This window comes from Chiloscyllium plagiosum, unplaced genomic scaffold (assembly GCF_037043375.1).
Source record: "Chiloscyllium plagiosum isolate Xiang-an unplaced genomic scaffold, Cpla_swu_hap1 HiC_scaffold_3, whole genome shotgun sequence".
NCBI lineage: Eukaryota > Metazoa > Chordata > Chondrichthyes > Orectolobiformes > Hemiscylliidae > Chiloscyllium > Chiloscyllium plagiosum.
Window position 1 is genome coordinate 26007203 of NW_028270141.1, and position 27992 is coordinate 26035194.

Below are 27992 nucleotides of genomic sequence, written 5' to 3' on the forward strand. Positions count from 1 at the left end.
AATGCTCTGCAACTGGTAGGACTGCAGAGCTTAGGCCTGATCCCTTGGGTATGAAATTGCTTAGCCCTGTCTATCACTTGCTGCTTACATTGTTTTAAATGCCATTAGTCCTGTTTTGTAGCTACACCAGATTGATACTTCATTTTTATACATGCCTGGTGCTGCTCTTCCTCCACTTTTCATTGAACCAAGGTTGATTCCCTGCCTTTATAGTAATGTTACAATGGGGCTTATGCTGGGCCATGTGTTTCCATATTGTGCTGAGTACAATTCTGCAGCTGCTAATGGTTCACAGCACCTCATGAATGCCCAGTCTTGAGTTGCTAGATCTTGTTCAAAGTCTGTCACATTTAACACATTGATAGACCACACAACACAATGGAGGGTATTCTCAAGGAGTCAACAGAACTTTATCACCACAAGGACTGTGCAGACATCACTATTGTCAGTAGTTCTATCAACCCAAGACAAAATAAATAGAACAAGAAACAGAGTTATGGAATTGAAGTTAGTCACATATGAATATACCCATTTCTAAATGCAGGATCTTCACAGGAGGTAGTCACAGATCTGGGTGCATTTCTGTAGTCAGATTTGGTCACCAGCCCCAAGACAATCTTGATTGTTAGCAGTTACGAAGGTAACAACTGCATTAACACAGTTCAATCCTTCCAATCTATTGGAGGAAATATCTGAGAATTGCTCTAACTTGTGGTGCCAGTTTTAATGTACTCGTCAAAGATGCATAGCTTGTTCACATCAATAAATGCATTTACTTTCTCACAGTAAACACTTAGCAACATGAGAGATCCTTTCTTCTTTATGATCTGACTAGATTACACAAAGTACAAGTCATTACATAGAACTTATATGGTCACATAGATCCAAAATTCAAATTCTATCTTGCTCTGAATAAAAGGGAATGTGCAAATGCTCTACAAGTAAAACTGCAGAAGAAAGCACAGAATAGACCCTCTATTTTTACAGTTGGCAAAATTTGCTCTCTCCATAACTGACACAATGTGTACCATCTATAATATATACGTTGTAACAACTCACTGAGGCATCTTCAACAGCAACTTCCAAACCTGTACCTCTATAATCATTCCTGATGAAGGGCTTTTGCCCGAAACATCGATTTTCCTGCTCCTCGGATGCTGCCTGACCTGCTGTGCTTTCCGGCACCACTCTAATCTTGCCTCTATCATCGGTTAGAAAAATGGCAGCAGATGTACAGGAAGACCACCGTTTGCAAACTGCCCTCCAAGTCACACACCATGTACCCTGACCTGGAACAACGTGACTGTTCCTTCACTGTCAGTGAGTTGAAATGCTGAAACTCCCCCAGTAAGATCCCTGTGGGTCTAATCATGCCTGTTGTACTGCTGTGGTTCAAGCTGACAGCTCATTACAACCTTCTCAAGGCCGATATTGATTTTGCCAGTGACCCCAACATCCTCAAATACTTTAATGAAATGTTAATTTTATGACAGTCTATGGAATCACTATTTCAAGGGAAAAGGAATAAAAAAATGAAAGATTATTGTCATGATTACGAGTCAGAAGCCCAAAGTATTGTGGATATTTTTATCTTGTAATTCCAAAAATGTTTTTTTAAAAGAGGGCTGATATAGCTAAAAATGGCTGTGCACGTTAATTAAGAAGAATGTCTAGAAAGAGACAAACATGAAATTTCACCCAACTGCAATGCAGAAGGAACTTAGAATAACAGTACTTCAAAGTGGGGGTGGGATGGGGGTAAGGAGAAGAAACAAGTTGAAATAGACTGGACTGAGAGCTCTTGTGACTGCAAAGATAGTAAGGGGTTGATAATCCCCTTATTCAACAAACAAGCCGCCCTCTTGGATTATGTCCCAAACTGGAGAAATATTTATTTGATTTTTCCTTTGAAGACAACACAAGGACAGGGGTTAAAAAGACAGATTTAACTGGTGAGGATTAGTAGGACTAAGCATTCTTGTGCGTACATTTCTGTGTTCCAGTGTTAACATACCATGAAGGTCATAGTCTAAGAACTATCCGCTGGTTATGCCTGTATTGCAGGTAAAGGCACTTTCACCGAGAGTGCTACAAACTGGTCAAAAAAGGAAACTGGAAAGCAAAATCGGTTTTGATGCTGGAATTCAATCACAGCTGAAAAGAATCAGAACTACAGAATCTCAACTGATCCAGCAAATTAAGCATCGTGAAATTGACTGTTGAACGATTAATGTCAAAGCTACTGGTAACCTCCAACGTAATGGCTGCAAGGTTCAACTATTTCACCTGCATGGTCCTTTTTTAAAAAACTAGCATTCTGCTAGATTCGTCTCATGTTCAATCTCTGTCTATGCATATTGCATTACTAATTCTTCTCATATTTATTAATTAATAAACTCAATTTTTTTGTGAATTCAAAAAGCATGGTTAGATTATCTTCTTTTGGGTCAGGAAGGAAGGTACAACAAGATGGTCCGCACTCAGAGATCAAATGTTGCTGAAGGAAAAGGGCACTCATTGACCCTAGACACAGTTCATTGCCTGCTGTTACTAAAAAGGAATATCTCTCTGGGCTAATTAATAATTGAAACTGCATGGCAATAATTTTGACTACGGTTATGACAGACAATATCATGTCAATATCCTTCTACTTTTTTTCTCTTTAATAGCTTTTCTCGACGTCTTTAGTTGGGTGAGAGCTGACGTGAATCCCGGGCATGTGCAGCAGTGGCTGCAACAAAGTCGGCTCCTGCTGACAATCAGAGATGGCAGTGGCAGTTGGGATGGCATTGACGAAGGAGATACCCATAGGGGAAGGGGAGTGAGCCCAGCACAGGGCAGAGCAAGCCTAGTGTGAGGGAAAGCGAGACCAGCGCAAGGGAGAGTGAGCCTAGTGCAGAGGAGACTGAGCCAAGGGCAAGAGAGACCGAGCCCAGCACAGAGAAGAGCAAACTTAGTGCAAGGTGGAGTCAGCCCAGTGTAGGGGAGAGCAAGCCCAAAGTAGGTTAGAGAGAGCTCTGAGATGACATTTGTGAGGTAGGCCCAGTGGCGAAAGATGGTGCCTGAAGATTGGCAACTTCATCATTGGTTGAGTCCGCCGCTGGCAATTTGGTGGCAGGAGGGCAACAGGGAAACATCGATTGTGGCAACAAACTCTAAGGTTGTTGGGCCCGGTGTAGGCGGTGGTGAAGGTGAGTCGATACAGCAGCGAAAGGTGGTGCCTGAGTATTGGCAACTTCAACATTCGTTGGAGGGCGGCTCAGAACTCCATCGTAGACGGGTCTTCTTTTAAAGCTACATCTTCTTATTTTCTCTTCTTATTAACCTCTTAAAATGGCACCAGATTAAGGCAACAAATGGAAGCTTTTCATTTATTTTATTGTATTTCATTGCAAAATGCATGTGACAATATAAAAAAAAAAAAATTAATTAATTAATTCAAAATCATTCATCTCAAATTAACCTTGCTGTATCTGAATAAAGTCAGGGAGAACTTCATCCTATTCATCCAGAGGTTTAAGACTGAGGAATAATCTGTGGGACAATGTTCCCTTTAAGCTGTGTGGCTGCATGAACATGCAGCCAATCTGAGATTCCTCCATGGTTCAGGGCTGGTTCACACCAATTGTTGTGCAGATGCTTTGATTTCTGGTTTCTGAAGTCACTGTCAGTCAAAGGTTCAAGCTCCAAAAACAAAGCATTGGGGAACCTTTCCCAGTGCGTGGTCACTCCATCGAAGGCCAGGGTTATGGGCTGCAAACCTCACTGAGAGACTCAAAATGAAGATTGAGAATGCTTAGGCGGAATATCGCAGTACAATCCACTCAAGGTTTTCAAATGCTGAGGCATTATGCACATGCTCGTTTTGCAAAATGACTTTGTTTGGAGGATGTGTTTGAGGGGTGCATTGGTTATGTTATTATATTTTACATTAGGATTAAACCTCGGCACAACATTGTGGGCCAAAGGTCCTGTTCTGTGCTGTATTTTTCTATGGTTGGTGTTCTATGCATGAGAATGCAGGCAGTGGCTCCAGAGGCAAAAGGTCATTCTGTACTCAAAGGTCAAATGTTGCTTAAGGAACAGGACACTTATAGCCATTAGACACAGTTCCTCGCCTGTTCACATTAATGGGGAGGTGACAGCCAAGTGATATTACTGCCAGCCTATTAATATAGGGACCTTGGTTCAAATCCTGCTACGTATGAGCTGAATAAAAATATGGCATTAAGAATCTAATGGTAATCTGAAACTGGTGCTGTGTTTTGGGGAAATTGGTTGACAATATGCTTTAAGGAAGGAAACTACGGTATTTATTTGATCTGGCCCACCTGCGACTCCAGACCCGGAGCAATGCAGTTGACTCTTAACAGTCATCAGGGCAATTATGTGTGTGCAATGAAGATGAGGCGAGCAGCAATGCCCAGATCCTGTGAGCGAATTAAAAATGATGTTTCGATTCGCTAATTAATAGTGGAAGTTACACTGCAATTGTTTTATTCATACTTATGAAATAGCAGTACCCGGAAGGAAAATAATGCGAGAGCGCAGAGTGAATGCCCAGAACTGTCCATCTTTCAAGCAACCTATGAAGGAATTACCCTACCTTATGATGCTGGGAGAAAGATTTGTTCAGAGACTGCATATGGCAGATACTTTGGGAGCAATGTCTACAGCAATTCCCCATTAAAATGAATGGGTAGAAAACTACAAGCAACTGGTGAATGACTTGCCCACAGTCAATGCCAATGAGAAAAGTTCTACGTCAGAATCATGAACTGAGAGAAATAGAACAAATTTCTTTTCCTTTATATAATGCTGCAAGGTTTCATAAAACTGACCGTGCAAAATTCAGTACAGGTGCTTACCTAATATTACTTCCTATCGGACATTTAGTCATAGAGATGTACAGCACGAAAACAGATCCTTCGGTTCAACTCATCCATGCTGACCAGATATCCCAACCTAATCTAGTCCCACCTGCCAGCACCTGGCCCATATCCCTCCAAATCCTTCCTATTCATATATCCATTCGGACGCCGTTGAAATGTTGCAATCGTGCTAGCCTCCACCACGTCCTCTGGCACCTCATTCCATACATGCCCTGCCCTCTGTGTGAAAAAAATTGCCCCTTAGGTCTCTTTTATATCTTTTTCCTCTCACCCTAAACCTATGTCCTCTAGTTCTGGACTCACCCATCCCAGGGAAATGACTTTGTCTATTTATCCTATCCATGCCCCTCATGATTTTATAAGATCATCCCCTAGCCTCCAACGTTCCAGAGAAAAACGCCCCAGCCTATTCAACCTCTCCTTACAGCTCAAATCCTCTAACCCTAGCAACATCCCTGTAAATCTTTTCTGAACCCTTTCAAGTTTCACAACATCCTTCCAATAGGAAGGAGACCAGAATTGCATGAAATGTTCCAAAAGTGGCCTAACCAATGTCCTGTAGAGCCGCAACATGACCTCCCAACTCCTGTACTCAATACTCTGACCAATAAAGAAAAGCATACCAAACACATTCTGTACTATCCTATCTACCTACGACTCCACTTTCAAGGAGATATGAACCTGCACTCCAAGGTCTCTTTGTTCAGCAACACTCCCTAGGACCTTACCATTAAGTGTATAAGTCCTGCTAAGATTTGCTTTCCCAAAATGCAGCACCTCACATTTATCTAAATTAAACTCCATCTGCCACTTCTCAGCCCATTGGCCCATATGACCAAAATCCCATTGTAACCTGAGGTAACATTCTTCGCTGTCTACTACACCTCCAATTTTGGTGTTATCTGTAAACATACTAACTATACCTCATATGCTCACATCCAAATCATTTATATAAATGATGAAAAGTAGTGGACCCAGCACTCCACTGGTCATAAGCCTCCAGTCTGAAAAACAATCCTCCACCACCACTCTCTGGCTTCTACCTTTGAGCCAGTTCTGTATCTAAATGGCTCGATCTCTCTGTATCCCATGAGATCTAACCTGGCTAGCCAGTCTCCAACGGGGAACCTTGTCGAGCGCCTGACTGAAGTCCGTATAGATCACGTCAACCACTCTGCCCTCATCAATCTTCTTTGTTACTTCTTCAAAAAACTCCATTTCTTGATCATTCTGAGATGTTAGCACATTAAATGTGTTCCTTCTTGAATACTTTTTCTAGTCACTAATTCTTCTCTTAAGTGTATTATTTGTATCTTTAATTTTTTTGTACTTCATTGACTCTTTTGAATATGCAATCACTTTAAAGCTAAAGCCATTATAAATTTTGTTAATGTGCCCTGTTCTGATGAGATGTACCACTCAATAGTTTTCACTAAATCCAATTTTAATATTAATTTTCTTTGATATAACTTTACTATGTTAAATATCTTAATTTTAAAGTACGGCTAACTAGCTAAGAGAAATACATAGCAATATTGCAGTGAAAGAACCAGCTACTATTGCTGAGAAGTCTTCAATAATATGTATTCTGTCTGATCTAATAAATAATCTCATACTGTGGAGGGCCTCTGCTAGTTCAGCCATTGCATCATTTTTGACCAAATATCATTCATCAAGAGACTTTAAATCATCAGCCAGAGGTAATTTATAAGCAGGCCTAAGATCCAGAATTGAAATTCAGGACTTATGTCCTTTCCATCAACAAAACTACTCTCATCTCTGCATTGTTGCCCATCTCTGTTCCTACTTTAGTCCCAATCACCAAGGAAATCTTAATCCACACTTCAGCCATCTGTGGAGTTGACTTCTCCAATGTGCTTCCTGGCCTCTCATCATCCTCTCTCTCTGAGTTCAAACTGATCCAAAATGAACCCACCCATATTTAGATCGATGTTAAGTCCAATTTATTCTATGCCCAATCTCCAATGATTTACACTGTCTCTTTCAATTTACAAACTATGATTCAAATCTTTACTTATTCATTGCTCTCTAGCTCTGCAACATTTTTACCATTACATAGGTATTTGCATCTGTTTGAATATGACTTATCTGTAATTCCCCTCCAGTGGCATCATTATCAGCAAGAGAGAATCATCTCTTTTCTTTTAACACCTCTCAGTGACTTGAAAAAAATACTTTTTAAAAAAATTTTCTTTTTAGTAAGCAGCTATCAAACTTGCTGCATTGCCACATTGAGCATTTATTTGATAGCTTGAATTGGAGCATCGTTGTGGAGATGGGCAGCAATGTTATTTATGGAAAATATTTGCCTTAATGCTTGAAAGTTTCAGGCTGCCATATAAATGCAAGTTCTTTCCTTTTCTTTTGGATACTGACATATACTGTTAAACATTTATTGTTTGTGTAATGATTACAACAGATATGCAGCATTCTACAATTCATGAACTTGATTTAATTTCAACTCCTCACTTTGCTTTTATTGCAATGAATGTTTCCTTCATTCGTTCTCTATCACCTCACACATGAATGAAATGACTTTCCTTTGACCTTGTATGATTACTGAGTTAACTTTTCCTGTTGTTCGTTATTGTTCTTAGTGTAGCACTTTCACAGTGCTTACAATAATTTGCTTTGGGCTAATAACTATGGCAACAGCTTGTAAATGAGGTCATTGAAAGCTATTTTCAGAGCACACTGATCAATCTGGAACATTTAAATGTCTGTCTTTGTGGTCGGTGAGTTGGGACATGTTCTTAAATGAATGAAGGAAAACTGTCCCTTCAATTAAATGGGTTACACATTCACTTTGGCTCAATTTTAGTTTTACAAATTCAAACACTCGCCATCGGTATCATGAAATTTATTAATATATTGATAAATTGATTTATCACTAATAATAATGATACCAAATAAAACAGAAAGCCCATCCACATCTGTGGAGATAGAAACAAAGTTAATGCTTCAAGTCCAAAATTACTTTTTAAAAGTGAAGAAAGAGAGACATGTGATAGGTCTTATGCTGTTGAGAAAGGAACAGAAGTGGTGGCAGTGGGGAAGGGGCTGTTGAAGGTGATGTGGTCAAAAAGGAAATTTGAAGATATGTTTGAGGATGGGAGATATTAAATAAAAATAATGTCATGGACGAAAAGGCAAAGCAGTGTTAATAGCTGTAGTAAAGAAACAAAGTACATGTGCAAGTGTAAATGTTAATGGCAGAATAAAGGCCAGATTTGTCTAAAAGCAAAAATTACGAAAACAAGAAGCAGGCAAGTACTTGGCAAAATAAATCAAAACAGAGGACAGAGTTCATGGTTTGAAGGTGTTGAACTTGATGTTGATTCCAGGTGGTTGCAAAGTGCCTCATCCGAAGGTGAGATGCTGTTTCTCCACTGGAACATTGCTACAGGCTGAGACAGAACTGACAGCACAGAAGCAAGATGGCAAATAACTGGAAGGTGGACTCATGCTTGCAGACTGAGTGGCATTATTTTGTAAAGTGCTCACTCAGTCTGCCTTTAGCTTGCTCAGTGCATAGAGTCACAGAATCCTTACAATGTGGAAGTAGGCCCTTTGGCCCAACAAGTCCACACTAAACCTCTGAAGAGTATCCCACTCAGATCCATTCCATTACCCTCTTACTCGACAATCACCATGACATAAGCACCTAACCTACACATCCCTGAGCACTATAGGCAATTTAGCCAGGCCAATTCACCTCACGCAAAAGTGAGAACTGCAGATACTGGAAACCAGAGTTTAGATGAGAGTGGTGCTGGAAAAGCACAGCAGGTCAGGCAGCATCCAAGGACCAGGAAAATAAATGTTTTGGGCAAAAGCCCTTCATCAGGAATTCACCTAACTGCACAGCTTTGAATTGTGGGAGGAAACCAGAGCACCCAGAGGAAACCCACGCAGATAAGGAGAGAATGTGCAAACTCCACACAGACAGTTGCCCAAGGCTAGAATGAAACCTAGGTCCCTGATGCTTGGAGGCAGCAGCACTAACCACAGAGCCACCATGCCACCTTATGAGGAGATGGCAAGAAATCTTTCACTTTCAGAAAGGGCTGTAACTAACTTTGTTGGATGGGAAAATGTGGATCCTAAGAGCAACCCACCCAGACCCCATTATCCTATATTTACCCACACTAATGCACTGAACCAACACATGGTTGAACCCTATGGGTAATTTAGCATGCCCAATTTACCTAACCTGCACATCTTTGGACTGTGGGCGTAAACCTGAGCACCCGAAGGAAACCCACGCAGACACGGGGAGAATGTGCAAACTGCACAAAGGCAGTCACCCGAGGCTGGAATCAAATGCAGGATCCTGGCGCGGTGAGGTAGCAGTGTGAACCACTGAGCCACCATGCTGCCCGTGTTAAGGAGGTGACGTTGTGTGCAGTGAATAGATTAGATTCCCTACAGTGTGGATTCTCTACTGGCCCAATCAGTCCATACTGACCCTCTGAAGAGTAACCCACCCAGACCCATTTCCCCTCTGACTAATGCACCTAACACTATGGGCAATTTAGAATGGTCAATTCATCTGACTTGCACATCTTTGGACAGCAGGAGGAAACCGGAGCACCCGGAGGAAACCCACGCAGACACAGGGAAAATGTGCAAACTCCACACAGACAGTCACCCAAGGCTGGATTCGAACCTGGGGTCCTGGTGCTGTGAGGCAGCAGTGCTAACTACTGAGCCACCGTGCCGCCATAATTACATTTGAACAAAGTACGAGTAAATCATTGATTTACCTGGAAGGAGTGTTTGGGGTTTTGGACATTTAGGAGAGATGTGGTAAAAAAGAACAACTTCTGTGGTTGCATGAGAAGATATCACAAGAAGGGAATGAGGTGTTGGGGTAGTGGTAGAGGCATTTGCTAGGTGGTAATGAAGGTATAGTCCTTTGGAATGCTGACAAGGGAGGGGAATCTGTGTTCAGGATGGCCTTATGCAGAATGTGTCAAAAATGACAGACTGTACTCCTCTGAGGACAGATTGTGGGAAATGGATAAGAAACAGATGAAGTGGAGGGAGAGGTGATGGAAATTCATGATTAAGGAAAAGACAGATATTGCAGAAGTCCTATTGTGGGCGATAGCATTATCAGAATATATGGAATGGAGATGGAGAAAATGGGAGAATGGAATTGAGTCTTTAAAGGAAACAGTGTTTGAGCAATTGCAGTCAAATTAGTTGCTGGAGTTGATGGGTTTGTAATGAAATCTGGTGGATAGCCTAGCCCCAGAATTGGAGACAGAGAAATGAAAGAAAGGAGGTGTCAGATGTAGGCTATGTGAAGGTGAACAAAAGTTGGAAATTCGAAGCACAATTGATTATTTTTTCTCAGTTCTGGGTGAGAGCACAATGCAATGCTAACACAGTCATCAATGTACCAGAAAGAAAGTAGGGACAGTGGTCTTGTGTATCACTATTACCGTGGGGGAGATTCAATAATGATGCAGCATGGATAAAGCAATGCCAGTATTATATGTTTTACATGGAAATATCAATTCTGTTGTCAAAACCCTGCTAGAGTTTCTGGCATAGAAATTCCTTATAGGAGAAAGTGAGGACTGCAGATACTTGAGGTCAGAGCTGAAAATGTGTTGCTGGAAAAGCGCAGCAGGTCAGGCAGCATCCAAGGAGCAGGGGAATCGATGTTTCGGGCATGAGCCCTTCTTCAGGAAATTCCTTATGTAGATTAAGGAGATAGCAATGCTTATGATGATGCAGCAGTGACAGCAACAATCATCGGCTTCATTCAGAGCAGAGAGAAATGAAAATGGAAGAAGAGGATATTTGTAGGCATCTACCAGAGTTAGACTATGGTCATTGTTAAGCAGAGGCATCCAAATAAGATCTAAAGTGGAATCAAAGCACAAACCATTAACCATGAGGTAACCCCAAGATTAAATTGGCTTCAAAATATTTTAAAAAGCCCCCTTATCATGTGACAAGCTGCAAAATGTAAAAGGATCTAATTCTCTTCTCTTCAGCTTTGCTACATCTTTTGTATATATGTGGGAGTACAGGTACCATCTGATCTAAAATGTCTGTCAGGCTGCATTATTTGTTATCTGTGGAACCTTTTCTCAACAATCTTAAACAGTTTAACTTTACTGCAGTCCTGTTATTAATCCCTTTCCCTAAAATAGCATGCTCCAGAAACCCATCACTGCCAACCTAACAATCACAATATTCATACACAATAAAGATTCCAAAAATAACATGAACATTGTATCCTTTGAAAGTAATAGTTGCTCAGAAAAAGAAGTTAGTAATTTTCAGTGCTCACAGGTTTTCTTTAGTTCTATCTGTTCTGCTCCAAATTTCTTGATTAATCTGTATTAAGCTGGTTAATGCAATAAAACTAGACATTTAGCAGAATGCTGTGACCAACCGTCTAGGTATGTGGATGGATTGGAAATAAACAATATAAAACTCACCTATCGCCTTCTCTTAAAGTTTTCATTTGTTTTCCAATTAAACAAGCAAATAATGGACCAATTCTGGCTCCAGGGAGAAAATCTTCTGCTAAGCCACCAAGCCAGATGTCAATATTGTTTGGATGCCCATAGAGATCCATTATCTTTTCAACTAAATCTAAATCAGATATTGCTTTCCTTAAATTGGCTTTAGTTTCTAATCTTTCCAGCTCACAGAATTCCCTCCAGTCATTGTATCCTAGAAGTAAAGAAAAGTCATATATTCACTGTTAGCTTATGAAATCAACAAGAAACTCTGGTTCTGAAAATACATCAGAGGATATTATCACACATCAGTTTGTGATTGTCTGCTTCTTTACTTTAGCAGGCGTATTAACAAATAAACAACTCAATTGAAGTAACAAATAATTTCAAACATAGCTGTCAAACAGCAACTTATCACAATGTCACTCTAATGTGTCTGTATTGATCACAAGTTCTGTAATGCCATCCATTTCAATAAATGCACCAACCCTCCTCTAACAGGTATTGACACCATTGTCAGGGACCAGCATCAAAACATTCAGCAAAGGAATAGAAACAATATATTTGGCAAAGTGACAGAGATCTGAGACAAGAGGATGTGCCCCAGGGTTTGGTATTATTGACGTTGATCTTTTTGACATAATAATGTCTTAGGTTAGGGTGTAAAGGCATCATTTCAAAGTTTTCAGATGACACAAAATTCAGGAATGTGATAGGGAATAAGGAACAATGCAAACAGATTTCAGGAAGATTTGATGCAGGAGTGAAATAGGCAGATACATAGCAGATGCAATTTAATGTATGGAGTGATATATTTCCATAGAAGAGTTAGGAGAGGTAATATGGAAAAAGGAATCCATTTCAAAGATGCTCCAGGATCATAGAAAGCTCAGGCTGTATGTGCACAAATACTTGGAGAGGCCTGTTATAAAAGCATAAATATGGTTTGTGCGCAGAGACTTAAAGACAGAGGCATGGACATTATATTAAGCCTTTATAAATGGTGAGTCAGCCTTTGACTGGAATATTGCATCCAATCCTGGGTGACACACTTTAGGAAGATCTTTGAGGAGATACGGACAAAATTATTAGAATGATATTGGTGACTTTTCTGCTAACTGGAGATTTTTAGCAATCTACGGTTCTGCTCCTTTGAGTAGAAAGGTTAAGAAGAGGTTAAATAGAGATGTTCAAAATTATAAAGGTTATTTACAAGACTAAATGAGGACAATCTGTATCCAATGGCAGAGGATTGGTAACCAGAAGATTTACATTTAAGTTAGTTTGAAAATGAACTAGAGATAAGGTGACGAGAAATTGCTTTGAGCTAGAATGAACTGCCTGAAAGGGTGGTGGAGCCATTCAATAATAACTTACAAAAACAGACTTGATAAATATATGAAGGGCAACAGTGCAGCTTTAAGAGGAAAATTTGACTAGCACTTTCAAAAAGTTAGTACATGCATGAATAGCTGAATGGTCACATCTTGTGCTATATTTATATTTAAAATTCAATTGTTAGCATACATGGAAGATATTCCTGCCTGGGTTGTGCTTTGAGACCCAAAATGCACCATGCAGATATATTTGAAATGGAAATGGGCAGGAACTTCACAGAAGTTAGCACTTCAAGCAAACATTTTGCAATAGCTAACACCCCAAGTTTAAGTGGGGTTAAATGGGGATGTAAATTAAGTTTCCAACCACATTATTTCCCGATAATTGTTTAAAATATATAACTGTAAAAATGTAGAAAGTTTGGTTTCAATTTTAAGCCAAAGTCGAGGTTGTTTAATTTTAGCTTCTTTAATTATGCCCAAGTGTGCTTACAAGCATTGCTTCAACTTTTAATCCAATTTAGAAGCTTTTTGGTACAAAAAAGCCCCAATTCATCTTGGTTTTAATAATGTACATATAAATGAGAAGCAATCTCAGCTGGATGAGAATGACACCCTGTTTGATGCCTTTAATCAAAAAACAATTCAGACAGTCAAGTCATGTGACATTTTATAAATTCCTACTTTGGAAATAGAACCAGTCTGACTCAAGATTGGAATATAGACAGACTCTAACCTCATACCTTTAATGCATTGTCTGAGCTAAGATGTCACCTTTTTTGGTATAAAACCTTAAATTATCTCAGGAATGTGACTTGAAAGAAGTTCTGGGATTTACACATTAATGAATTGAAACCTGCAAACCCATTCCAAAAGCTGAAAGACTTAACAGCAATCTGGGTTTGTTCAATATATCATATCAATTGCATGGCACTATGATTTTGCTCTTATGATCCTGCTCCACTAGTGACCTGATGAAGGAGCAGCGCTGTCAAAACCAATACTTCCAAATAAAACTGTTGGAATATAGGGGAAAGTGAGGACTGTAGATGCTGGAGATTAGAGCCAAAAAGTGTGGAGCTGGAAAAGCATAGCCGGTCAGGCAGATCCGAGGAGCAGAAGAATAGATGTTTTGGGCAAAAGCCCTTCATCGGGAGCCTGAACAGCTGTGCTTTTCCAGCATCACATTTATTGACTTTGTTGGACTATAACCTGTTGTTGCGTGATTTTTAACTTCACCAAAAAACTCTGTTGTATATGTTTAAGGAAAGAGAAAAAAAAGAATGCTTGGGAATTTAGAAAGGCCAAGTAGCTCTGCAAAGATAGTGGAATGTCCAGCTAAAGGAATGTCTATGTGTGTCTGATGTGTGACTGTCAGTAACACCCATATTTGGACTGGGAAGTTGTATTTGAGATTTGTACCATGGTCCTAAGTTGGCTCCTGTGCAGCCAGATGCAGACTAAATAAGGGACTGTTTTTTGGAGGATCAGCATTCTTAAAACTGTACTGGACTGAATACGTGGCAAAATAAATCTCAGGTTTTAGCAATTTTTCAGAAGATTTGTAGCTCAAGTTGATGAGAAGTATGTAAGTTAGCTCACTGAGCTGAAAGGTTTGTTTTCAGATGTTTCGTCTCCATGACTAGGTAGCATCATCAGTGACAGTCCCTGGTGAAGCACTGGTGGTATGTCCAGCCTCTCTATTTATAGATCTTAGTTCTTAAGGTGGATGATGTAATTCCTGCGGACAAAGGATACATGATCATTAATTTAAACAAATCAGACTATCTTATAACTGCAAATGCTCTGCTTGCAGATACTTACACTTACCAGCAGGTGGCGATAAACCCGACCCCATAACTCCTAAACAAAATCTTATCCTTTCTAACAGGACTTAAAAAATCAGGAGAATTAAACAGGGCAGACTTTGAAAATATGAAACCAGATGGATCCAACACACCACGCTTCTTTGGATTACCAAATATACACAAAATTAGGGACCCCCCCTCAGACCCATAGTCTCTTTACCTGGTACACCAACGTACAGATTAGCCAAGGAACTCCACCAGAAACTACAACACCTAATTGAAGATTCACGCCACTCCATTCACTCTACCCAAGAACTCCTGAACAACATCAAATACAGATTACAACAGGATCTTGACCAGATGGGCCAATGGTCTGAGAAGTGGCAGATGCAGTTTAATTCAGATAAATGTGAGGTGCTGCATTTTGGGAAAGCAAATCTTAGCAGGACTTAGACACTTAATGGTAAGGTCCTAGGGAGTGTTGCTGAACAAAGAGACCTTGGAGTGCAGGTTCATAGCTCCTTGAAAGTGGAGTCGCAGGTAGATAGGATAGTGAAGAAGACATTTGGTATGCTTTCCTTCATTGGTCAGAGTACTAAGTACAGGAGTTGGGAGGTCATGTTGCGGCTGTACAGGACATTGGTTAGGCCACTGTTGGAGTATTGCATGCAATTCTGGTCTCCTTCCTATTGGAAAGATGTTGTGAAACTTGAAAGGGTTCAGAAAAGATTTACGAGGATGTTGCCAGGGTTGGAGGATCTGAACTACAGGGTGAGGCTGAACAGGCTGGAGCTGTTCTCCCTGGAGCATTGGAGACTGAGGGGTTACCTTTAGAGGTTTACAAAATTATGAGGGGCATGGATAGGATAAATAGGAAAAGTCTTTCCCTGGGGTGGTGGAGTCCAGAACTAGAGGGCATAGATTTAGGGTGAGAGGGGAAAGATATAAAAGAGACCTAAGGGCCAACCTTTCCACGCAAAGGGTGGTATGTGTATGAAATGAGCTGCCAGAGGATGTGGTGGAGGCTGGTACAATTGCAACATTTAAGAGGCATTTGGATGGGTATATGAATAGGAAGGGTTTGGAGGGATATGGGCTGGGTGCTGGCAGGTGGGACTAGATTGGGTTGGGATATCTGGTTGGCATGGATGGGTTGGACTGAAAGGTCTGTTTCCATGCTGAACATCTCTATGACTCTATGACACCAAGATAGAAGAGGACAAAATAATGCTCTCCTTTGACATTACAGCCCTTTTCACATCAATTAACATCAACCTGACCAACGAAACACTGGCATCACTATTAGGAAAACCAGGACCACACACACTAGACAGCATCAACTTCATCAGTAAAGACAACATCCTCAAGCTAGTGGATCTGTATCTCACCACCCACTTAACCCACATTCAATAACAAAACCTACAAACAAGTCAGTAGAACATCCATGGGATTACCAATATCAGGGTTCATAGTGGAAGCAGTAATGCAGAGACTTGGACAAGCTGTTCTCCCATCTATCCAACCCAAACTTTGGGTCCACTATGTGGATGATGCCTTTGTCTTCGCAAAGTGGAACAATTTAGAGGAAACATAACAGTTGAACATACAGTTAACAGAGAGCTTCAAACCAGTGTCAAAAAAAACATACATAGACCAAATACTTAACTTCAGAAGTAATCATCCCAACACCCACAAACGCAGCTACATCAAGACGTTATTCCAATGAGCTACATCACACTGAAGCACCCAAAAACTACAAACAGCAGAAGAAAAATATCTATAAAATGTTTTCAAGACAAACAGGTACCCAATAAACACAACTTGCTGATTCCTCAGAAACAAACCCAAACAAGCAGACATAACGCAACTAAAAACTCTCGCCACATTACCTTACATTAAAAACATATCAGAAATGACTACCAGACTACTCAGACCCCTTGGCATCATGGTAGCCCACAAACCTACCAACACACTTAAACAACAAACTAATGAACCTAAAGGATCCATGAGATACTACCAGCAAAACTAACATCATTTGCAAGATACCCTGCAAGAACTGTAAAAAACACTACATTGGTCAAACTAGCAGGAAACTTGTCACCAGGATACTTGAACACCAACTAGTCACGAAAATACATGACCCACTATCACTAGTTTCCATACATACAGACAAAGAACACCATTTTGACTGGGAAAAAACACACATCCTAGGATAGGCAAAACAAAGACACGCATGAGAATTCTTAGAGGCATGGCATTCTAACCAGATCTCCATCAATAAACACATCGGCTTAGATCCCAATCGACCTTCCCTTGAAAAAGAACTGTAAATGACATCACCACCTTAAGAAACCAAGACCTATAAATAGAGAGGTGGGACATACTCCTGCGCTTCACCGAAGACTCTCGCTGATGATGTTACCTAGTATGGTGATGAAACGTCTGAAAACAAACCTTCCAGCTCAGTGAGCTAACTTAAATACAAACCTAACGTGTCTTGAGGTGCCAGTGCTGACCTGGGGACAAGCTCAGAAGCCAAATGATGCCAGGTTGTAGTCCAACAAATTTATTTGAAATCACAAACTTTCGGAATGCAGCCACTTCGTCAGGTATAGTGAGGGAGAATTTATAGGTAGAGAGATCAAAAGATTATACAAATGGTGTGAGTGGAGTGTTGAATAAGAAGTCTCTGCAGGTGACCAAGAGTGATAGACGGTATGAGCAAAGTGTCAACAGCTGAATAACAAGCGAAGGGATGACCTATTGTCTGATTAAATGAGGTATTATGAATCACCTGCAGAGACTTCTTATTCAACACTCTACTCACACCATGTAGATGATCTTTTGATCTCTCTGCCTATATCTCTCTCTGCCTTCTGTGTCTGTGTGCTTTTCTATCTCACTCCACTTGATGAAGGGGCAGCGCGCTGAAAGCTTGTGAGTTCAAATAAACCTGTTAGACTATAACCTGTTGTAATGTGACTTCTGACGTTTTTACATTAAGCAAACAGTTACCACCAGTCATGTGATTTACAGAAAACCTTGTTTAACAGAGAATCTCTAATGCCATGGTGAATTTTCAATTACCTCTTTTAAATAACCCACTTCCATAAACCATGGAAGTAAATTCATTTTCCACAATCCTTCAAAACCCAAATATTCCAAGCACTCTTAATATGAAATCAGTTGTTGGTGTGAGCTACTAAGCATTGTAGTTTTTTTTTTGTTTCATGTGTGAGCAATGACAGAGGTGTGACAGTTAATAACAATGTATGGAAGCAGTAGTCTGCCATTGATTCCATGCAATAATGTAATAGACTCAAGAGGCATCTGATTGAGATGCTTGGCATTCAATTTTGGTTTTCTGCTATGGTATCATTAGAATGCTAATGAACGTTCAGAGAAGCATGGAATAGACAGTAGTACAAACCCTGATGGAGCGTGATACATCATTCATCCTCTTGCAGCATTGGGCCCTTGGTGCATTTAAGTACCCAAAGGCATTGACCTCCAGAGCTACATTGTCCATCTTTCTTCATCAGCCGGGATGGTCTCTTACTGCCATCCTTCAGGAAACGAACCCCCCTTATCTCCTGAATATTCTTCAGGAGAACTGCTAGGGAGGGTTCATTGCACTGTACAACTTTTTGCCTGATCTCTTGACAGTTTCAGGGGTGGGTGGAGGTGTTAGGTAGAGATTGAGTGATACTCCTAGGTTGCAGAGAGTGAAGTGCTGTCCAAGGTGTCTTTTAAATGTGGCGCCTGGATATTGAAGCCTGAAAGTTCCTGGCTGAGGACTGAAATCCTCTCTGCCTGCCTGTAAATTTGCTGTTTTGTCCATTTTCACACATAGGAAATAAGCTGAGACGAATGCAAAACCTATTCACCTGAGAAAGCTCAACATGCCCTTTAGCAGATGTATCTTTCACTTTTAAACCTGCCTTCACTCAAAAACACAGCTTTCCTGCGTGCTCCATGCATATATTTAGTCATCACTGTTTCTGTTTGTTTTGCTCAAATTTGTAAGAGATTATTTTTGGTGTTTCAATTCAAACCTGGAGCACTGTCATATTTATTTTTACCCTTAGTTCTTCCTCACATTATACTTTTTAAACGATTACATTACATCAAACCAAACCTGCAAAAATATTTGCCTTGTCCCATATCTCTTAACTAGGATCGCAACAATACCAACTTCCCTTGAATATCTTTTATTTTTGTCAGAAGCTTTGACCCAACCAAATTGTTGAAATAAAATAAAGCAGATAATTAATAAGAACCCGTGGAACATTTGCAATGGAATGGTACCAGTTGGAAAGTGATCCCCTCTGATGCATTTTAGGTGCCTAATTGGTTGTAGTTCCATTGCTGAGTTGACTTAAAAACAGAAGCATAACTTTTGGATAAGTTTATGTTTACAATACATAAAAATTACTATGAAGTCAGGGCAGCACGGTGGCTCAGTAGTTAGCACTGCTGCCTCACAGCACCAGGGATCTGGGTTTGATTCCAGCCTTGGGCCACTGTCTGTGTGGAGTTTGCACATTCTCCCGTGTCTGCGTGGGTTTCCTCTGGGTGCTCCAGTTTCCTCCCACAGTCCAAAGATGTGCAGGTCAGGTGAATTGGTCATGCTAAATTATCTGTAGAGTTAGGTGCATTAGTTAGGGGGAATGGGTTTGGGTGGGTTGCTCTTCGGAGGGTCGGTGTGGACTAATTGGGCCGAAGGGCCTGTACCACACTGTAGGGAATCTAATCTAATCTAAAAAAAACGGTAGTAATTAGCTTAAAGGAGCTCCTAGGGGGAACTGGAAGGCTTGAAGTTTTCCGTAGTGCATGATGGGTAGAGTACATTGACTGAATCATTGAGGCTCAGCTATTCTTCAAATGAACCCTTTTATGGTAAGAATTATTCTTTTCAATCCATATTTTATACAGAAAAACATTAAAACAATCATACTCAATGCAACTGCTCACACTCTGAAAGCCTACAATTTGTTTTTACGCTTAATTATATTTGTAAGATATGGCTTTTCAGGTGGTTCAGTTTACCAGGAAGTCCATGGTCACGCCCTCGTTGCAGGTTTAACGATGCCAGATCCATTGCTGCAGCACTTGTCAGAGTGAATAATTTCTCTGTCAGTTCTTCAATCATCATTTGATCCGAAGTTTGTAGTTTTGCTGGTTTAGCCAGCAGCCCCCTGAACAAGGGACTTAAACCACCTGCCAATCACAAGGGAAATACAGACTTAATTCCTCGTCTCTTGTAAGAATGCTGTGATATTATTTGAAGCCTCATAACAACTATAACCTTCTTTTATGATTCTCCAAGGACTGAAGAAGCTGTTATGCAGATTTATACTCGGGTACTTGGGATGCTCCTTGAAATTTTCGTCCAATCTTTGTATCCTAGGACTGATAGTTGCATGACCGAAACGGAAAGCTGCAGTTGAGAACACATTGGATAATGTGGGATTCAGCGTTTCATCATATCCATGATACTTTCCAAGTCGTTGATCAAAAACTTGAGAGCCAAGGATTTTCGGAATGTAGTCTCTCATTGTAATAATCTACAGCAAATACAGTGAATCTTAACCGTGAGTAACTCTCAGAGGAATGTCACGAAATAGAACCAGATACATCATTACTAAACCAGACAAGTTAAAAGCATTATCCTAGGAAAGACGTTTTATGACTAGACATGTAATTGCAAATATTGCACTTATCAATGGTCAGTGAGTTTTCGAATACAACACAGCAGTAGTTAATTATAAAGCTTTTGAAGGCTCATCGGAATGTTTTTAATAATAGGAATAGTCAGCTTGAAAACTATCATTAGGGTTTTTCTGTGTTAGTTGTCAAGTTAACTTCATACTGTTGCAGCACATAGATCTGCAATCTTTCTGTCTTTGATCAATCATCTCATTGCTGTTTGTGGCCTCCATCTGTTGATGCCTGCTGTATTTCTCCAGTTTCAGTGGTGATGTCCTTTATTGCATTAACTGTGATGTGCTTTCAGGATTCCTGAGATCAGCAAATAGCTGTAAATGTGAAAGCTCTTTCATTTTTTCTTTAAAGCTACGTATGTGGTTCACTGCAATCAAAGCCAATTTGTGTGAAAGCCTTTCTTCAAAGAGTTGAGGTGTGCTATGGTATATGGGTACTTCTTCTTCGCAATTATTTTGAGGTATGCATTTGAGGTATGAGGAAGGTTCACCAGACCACAAATGTTAACCCTGATTTCTCTTCACAGATGCTACTAGACCCACTGAGCTTTTCCAGCACATTCTGTATTTGTTTTTGATTTACAGTATCTGCAGTTCTTTCAGTTTTTATTTAGGCTTATGGTTATGTTTGGTGACATGATGGCTGAAACAAGCAGTTGCCTTGGGGTTAATAAAAAAAGACCAGTGAATCGATTATGATATCCTGTGCTTTGTTGCATGTGATATGTGTCAGGGATGGACTGACAAAGAAATTGATTATCTTTCAATGAAACAGCTAAAAGAAAAAATGGTGCAGTGCAACTTTAGGATATGCCTTTCCAACAGGTGGCCTTTAATGGCAGCTGTAAATGGGTTTAGCTGGTGTTACCTGAGAACAGAATGGGGCATCAGGGTTTCAATAATTCCCAATCCTAATTATATTTCTTGACAATGTGAATCTCTCGTACAATGAAGGGTATATCATTCTTATTTCTCTATATCACTGACTATTCTTGTGGGTGGGCCTTACATCTTGTATGTCCCAGAGTTTTTACCTTTTGAAAATCTAGAACAATGGAGTAAGAATTAAGCTTAGAAAATAGAACCTGTACATTGTCACGGTGCTCCATTTCATTGGGATATATTACCTGCTGCAATGTGATCTCTTGCCTTTGGGAGAACATAACTTCAATATGATCAGAGCTCGGGTACAAACAAGCATTATATTGAACAGGTAAATGCACAAGATGCAGCAAATTTAAAAATCAAAACTTTATTGATTCCCTTGAAATGTTGATAACAACTTAACTACTCCTCCCGTACAGCCGGTGTGAGGTCCTTGGCTGAGTGAGAGGTGATACAGCCACAGATAAACCAGAATGGCAGTCAGTGCAGCAGTAGTGATCCCACTTACAAATCAGGAGGTTCTGGCTCAAGTCCAACCTGTTCCAGAAGTGTGCAATAACATCTTCAAGTAGGTTAAGTAGAAAATATCGACCACAATGGCTGCTTTTATTCACAATTAATGTCTCCAATTTCTCCTTACAGGCATATCAGCTCATTTTATTCTTCCTAACTATTGCTGGAGAATATGATGGAATGAATCTTCACAAATGTGAACTTAGATTAAATGATATCTGGGCACTGATTCTGGAAGACTCACCCATGAATCTGGTTCTCACCATATCACTGGGAGGAAGGGAGTGGATAGGATGAGCTGTCGTTTGCATATCCATGATTCATAGAGGCAACATGTTGAAGTGTAGATGCCTTCAAATAGATCCAGCTTTCACAATAGGGAGTCACAAATTGCAGACTTTAAAAGCTGCCAGGCATCTTTGGAGATGCAGGATACACCTTTGGATATGACTAAGGCCACCTTTGGAAGGGGTCAGATGTCCTTTGGGATAATTCAAATGCTCTTTGGAATGGTCAAAAGTAGACATGAGTACGCATATAAAGTTCATAAACTCAATGGAGTGTTGAAGCTGTCAAGGCATTTAACTTGCCTGTTCTTTAACTTTAAACAAACAAGCTGCAGTTCACAACAAAACTGCTCACTATTTCACTTTGTTAACATAAATCTGAGGGCTGTGATTTGTGCTGCATGACCAATTCCACAACCCTCTTTTAAATTTATGGGATGAGGTCATCATTGGTTCGGCCAGAATTTAATGCCCATCCCCAAGTGCCAACAAGGTAGTTAATAGTCAATCATGTTTCTACGGGTCTGGCATCACATGTAGGCCAGACCAGGTAAGGATGGCATATTTCCTTCCCAAAGGACATTAATGAACTGGATTGTTCTTTCCAATAATCAACAGTGGTCACACAACTATTATTAATCTAGCTTTTTAAATTCCAGATTTTGAAAAATTGAATTCAAATTTCACCACTTGCTATGGTTGAATTTGAACTTGTGTTCCTAGAACATTAGCCTGGGTTTTCAGGCTACTAGTCTAGTGACATTACCACTAAACACCTTCCATTATAGCTTGCCAGTCAGCTCAGAGTTTGATTGACAGCTTCAAATATTTGTAAAGTACTTGAAGTAGAACTACAAATGATTATTTTTCTAAAGGGTTAATACTTGAATTAGATATTTGCTTTTTTTTATTAAATACAGGATTATGTATTTGGAGTGAATGGACTTTTATGAATGGGTACATATCTTTGTTATAAATAGTATATGCTAGATATTTTTATTATTTCTCAGCATGGGTCCTGAACTCTTTTGTTGGGGAACAGTCAATGAAATGATGTGGAGGGTGTAAGAAAAAAAATGATGGTGTATGGGAGACTGAATTGATGCTGAGTTTGCACTGGGGTTATAAAGAGTAATGGTGAAGGTTAAAGAGATATAGTTTTACATGGAGGTTATAAAGGGTGATGAGGCAGCAGATAGAGTATCAGGGGCTATTGGAACGGGTTGAAGGGAATGATGTGGGCTGGGTTGGCACAGGAATGTGAGGTGTGAGTGGTCTTTTTGCTTTATTTTTGTTTAAACCTGGGACCAAGTTTGGGATCACTGAGGTAGGCCTTTCTCACAGCCTTCATCTGCAATGGTAGATCTTGTGTTGGCCTCTGATCTTGTCCTAGGAATGGGGGTTCTGAGCCTAATTAATTCCCATACTCCCAGAATGAAAATCTGACTGAATAGATTTGTGGAGAAGGTCATTTTTTTTCCCAACTCCTGTGCTCCCAAATTAGAAATGGAAATTCAGACTTATAACTACAAAATCTTTCAAAATGCTACAACACTGCAGTCTACACGTTATCCCAGGGACGCTTAACTATTACTTTCTTTGTGGCAATGTCGCAAATGAAAAAGTTCATTTCTTGACAATCCTGTCCATGACAATATCTTACCATTCATAATCTCCCCTCACAGTTAACTTACATTGGATTCCTGTTCTGTGATATATTGCTTCCAGAATGAGCAATTCCACTCCAGGACATCCCAGATGTCCTCCTACGTCCAGCACTGTAATTTCCTCTCCCCTGTTATCAACAATGCCCTCAATTGTGTCTCCTCCATTTCCCACACCACAGCCCTTGAACTCCATTCCTCCAACCACAATGAGAATAGAATCCCCCGGTCTTCACCTTCCACCCTGCTAATCTCCAAACCCAGCATATCTCCCTCCGTCATTTCCGCCACCTAAAATCAGACCCCACCACCACCAAAAATATATTTCCCTCCCCATTCCTATCTGCCTTCCGCAGGGTCCATTCCCCCGTGACTCCCTCGTTAGGTTCACACTCTCCACCAACCTCGTCTCCACACCTGGCACCTTCCCCTACCGCTGCAAGAGGTGCAAAACCTGCGCCTGCACCTCACCCCAAGATTTGAGCATGCAAAAAGCTGAAGGGAGATGGAATGTTCTCTATACCACCAATTTGAATATTGCAATGTAGCAGGGATGAAAATATAGGTTCTCAATCCACTGCCATTATTCCTCTTGCTGTCCACTGGTTTTCTAGTCTCTGTTGAGATTTTTGAGCTTAGGCAATCAGAATACCGCAAGTAGGCATCTGCACCAATATCACTTTAACTCAGCGTGAGTGCCTGCGAGTTTATTGGCGTCTATATGGAGTGAAGGATGTGGGAGTGAGAAGGATGGGAAACAGGCAGAATTTTCCATAAGAAAGCCTCTTTCCTTGTCCTTTGTGATTGGCCGCTGTTATTAGGAGACATGGTGGCTCAGTGGTTACCACTGCTGCCTCACAGGGAACTGGTTTCAATTCCAGCCTTGGGCGACTGTCTGTGTGGAGTTTGCACATTTTCTCCATGTCTGCGTGGGTTTCCTCCGGGTGCTCTGGTTTCCTCCCACAGTCCAAAGATGTGCAGGTCAGGGTGGATTGGCCGTGCTAAATTGCTAGAGTGTTCAGGGACATGCAGGTTAGGTGCATTAGTCAGGGGTAAATATAGGGTAGGCAGAATTGGTCTTGGTGGGTTACTCTTCGGAGGGTTGGTGTGGACTTGTTGGGCTGAAGGGCCTGTTTCCACACTGTAGGGATTCTATGATTAAAATGGCCTTCATTTGGTGGACTCCACTGCTGCTACAGGATAAAAGTGTCTGACTACTTCATACAGCTATTCAATTTGCTCAGGACCAGAGGCAAGATCGAATAGCATGCTGGTTTTTGACATCATCTGGTCAGTCCAACGTCTTTTCCTAATGTCAGACAGCAATGCCTCTGCTCTCTTCCTCCTGACATCCCATTTCTGACTAAATGGGAAGGTGATGGACAATCACAAGATGCATTCCAATTTAAGACGATAAGACATAGGAGCAGAAATTAGACCATTCAGCCCATTAAGTAAGCTCTGCCATTCAATCATGGCTGATAAGGTTCTGCCCTGTTCATTTGTATTTTGCCCAAAGTCTACATTAACCATCCCATAATCTTGGGGACAATATTTAGCATGGACTGTTCCACATCAACATTTGAAAAATGTAGAAATAATGAATTAACCAACCTGATGCAGTGCGCCAATAATTTTACGTGTCTCTTGGTATAGAGTTTCTGAATTCCAGTGAGAGTTCATCCTGTGCAGGGCCTTTGCTAAGCGATTATGCTCACGCATCCATAACGTGTGCATTGAAGCAAGAGTAAGAACTTCATTTGCTCGGCCTTCTCCAGCCAGAAAACATTCTACTCTTTCACTGTGAGTAGCATTAGGCGCTTGTAGACATGGAGATGGAACCTGATCTACAAAAGGCAACAGTTCATAGCTGCCATCCTTGTATTTTGCATTAGTGAGAAGGAGACCCTCCTCACTTGAATGATTCCTTAGCTTTGTTGCTTGAGCTGCAGTGCTCCCGTAGACAGTTGAAGCATCAATAAAGGAAGTTACTGCATTGATTTGTTGTCGAGGGTTTAGAGTCTCAAAGGGCATTTCCTGATGTCCTGTTCCACATGATGGTGAGGAGCGATAGAATGTGATGCATTCATTAATTTTGAAGCGGGGATCACTTTGATGTACCTGTTTGATGAACATTGAAATGCGGCAAGGTTAAAATGGTGAACACTATCTTTTGGCTTCCAGTCAATAAATCAAAGTTGGAGCACCATATACTGTGCATCTATATGTAATGACCACCTTTTAGATCTTTTATATTCTACAATAATTACCTAATCTTAGCAGCAACATGACAGTATCATGAACATTTTGCAATGCAGGATTTATAAAATTATAAGGGGCATAGATAAGTGAATGACAAGTGTCTTTTCCCTAGGCTGGGGGAGTTCAAAACAAGGGGCCATATTCTTAAGGTGAGAAGAGAAAAATTTTAAAAGGGCATGAGGGCAACATTTTTACATAGAAGGTGGTATGTGTGTGGAATGAACTGCCAGAGGAAGCAGTGGATACAGTACAGTTACAACATTTAGAAGACATTTGGATAAGTTCATGAATAGGAAAGATTTGGAGGGTTACGAACAAAGAACAAGCAGGTGGGACTAGTTTAGTTTGGGAACATGGTTGGTGTAAACTGGTTAGGGAGAGCACAGCAGTTCAGGCAGCATCCAAGGAGCTTCGAAATCAATGTTTCGGGCAAAAGCCCTTCATCAGGAATCCCCGAAAAGTCGATTTCGAAGCTCCTTGGATGCTGCCTGAACTGCTGTGCTCTTCCAGCACCACTAATCCAGAATCTGGTTTCCAGCATCTGCAGTCATTGTTTTTACCTCGTAAACTGGTTAGACCATGCTGTATGACTATGAAAATGAGGTTATTTATCCTTCGTGGTAGGGTTGGCTTTTTGCTGGAACGACATTGTCTTACTCGAGTTCGATTTGCTTGCATGTTCCTCTCCTTCAAATGTTTGAGACATTAGTGCTGCTGCTGTAATAAATATCTATTGTGGTGAAGACAGTCACATTTAGTGATGCCTGACTCTGCATTTCCAACACAGAGGGTAGCTGGAAATGTGTTGCTGGAAAAGCGCAGCAGGTCAGGCAGCATCCAGGGAACAGGAGAATCGACGTTTCGGGCATAAGCCCTTCCTGAAGAAGGGCTTATGCCCGAAACGTCGATTCTCCTGTTCCCTGGATGCTGCCTGACCTGCTGCGCTTTTCCAGCAACACATTTCCAGCTCTGATCTCCAGCATCTGCAGACCTCACTTTCTCCTCCAACACAGAGGGTAGCCTTTCTCCAGTAAAAAGAAGTCTTTGTAATGTTATCCACATCAATTGAATCAGCTCTGATATTATTAAAATATTCCAGTAGCTGAATTCTTTGCACACAACTTTCTTGCACCTGGAATCATCTTGATGAATCTATGCTGACTGTTCTCCATGTTTTTGCTTACCTTTGTATAATAGCCAGCCACAATTGCATTTAGTACTCCAAATTGTGGTGAAATCATTTCCTTGTATAGATAGTAAGTGAACAGCTTAAAGTTAATCATATATTAAGGAACACGACTAGAAATACCGTTGACAATAAGTCACAGAGGTTTTTCTTAATGAGTGTTCATTCATCATCATATAAATTAATTATTTCCTCTCTCCAATTATACCAGTAAGTTGGACTGCATAGAAACATTGAGGTCAGCATTCATTGAAAGACGGAAGACATGAAATGATTCCACAATACAAAGTAAATGTCATTCTGCACATTTTATTCAAGTTTATATGTGGTGCAGAAAGAGAGCATTAGAATTTGGTCCCGTGATATGCTTAGACCAGGTCTGTTTTGAACTCTAAAATGTTGAAAAGAAATTGGCATTTCAATATTTTCCCACTGTTGTCTATAATCTAAAATCTATAATTAAAATTCTATAAATACCTTTATTGGAAAACAGGGATTGAGATTCTGGCATGTATTCCTACAGTCCACTCCTCCCACAAAGGCAGCTAGACTGATGCTCTGAGGCGTGAATGCAAAATCGTGGTCAATGTATTGACCCCACTCAACTAGGATGTGTGAATAGAGATGGTCTTCAGTCATATTGGTCTGAACAGATGTACGTAGAATTTTGTTGGTTATATCTCGGACCTGTCAGAAAACAAATTTGTTTAATACAGAAACTAGTGGTGGCATTTGAGCGAGTCTCCTTTGAGCATTGCTTTGAGCATTTGAGCATTGCTTTGGGCTTCTAAGTCAAAAATCACACAACACCAGGTTATAGTCCAATAGTTTTAATTGGAAGCACATTAGCTTTCGGAGCGCCCCACCTTCATCAACCACCTTATGAAGGAGCAACGCTCCGAAAGCTAGTGTGCTTCCAATTAACCCTG

General features: G+C 40.5%; 1 protein-coding gene across 1 annotated transcript in view; it reads right to left on the minus strand.

Moving 5' to 3' along the window:
- The window catches only part of tpo (thyroid peroxidase), an 89620-nt gene that overhangs the window by 15514 nt on the left and 46114 nt on the right, over nt 1–27992 (minus strand). Inside the window, exons 7-11 of the mRNA XM_087975816.1 lie at nt 27541–27750; nt 25230–25736; nt 19852–20110; nt 19593–19763; nt 11375–11612 (exon numbers count right to left, since the gene is read on the minus strand). Coding sequence (XP_087831942.1) covers nt 11375–11612; nt 19593–19763; nt 19852–20110; nt 25230–25736; nt 27541–27750 — 1385 coding nt within the window. The remainder of the gene's footprint in view (nt 1–11374; nt 11613–19592; nt 19764–19851; nt 20111–25229; nt 25737–27540; nt 27751–27992) is intronic.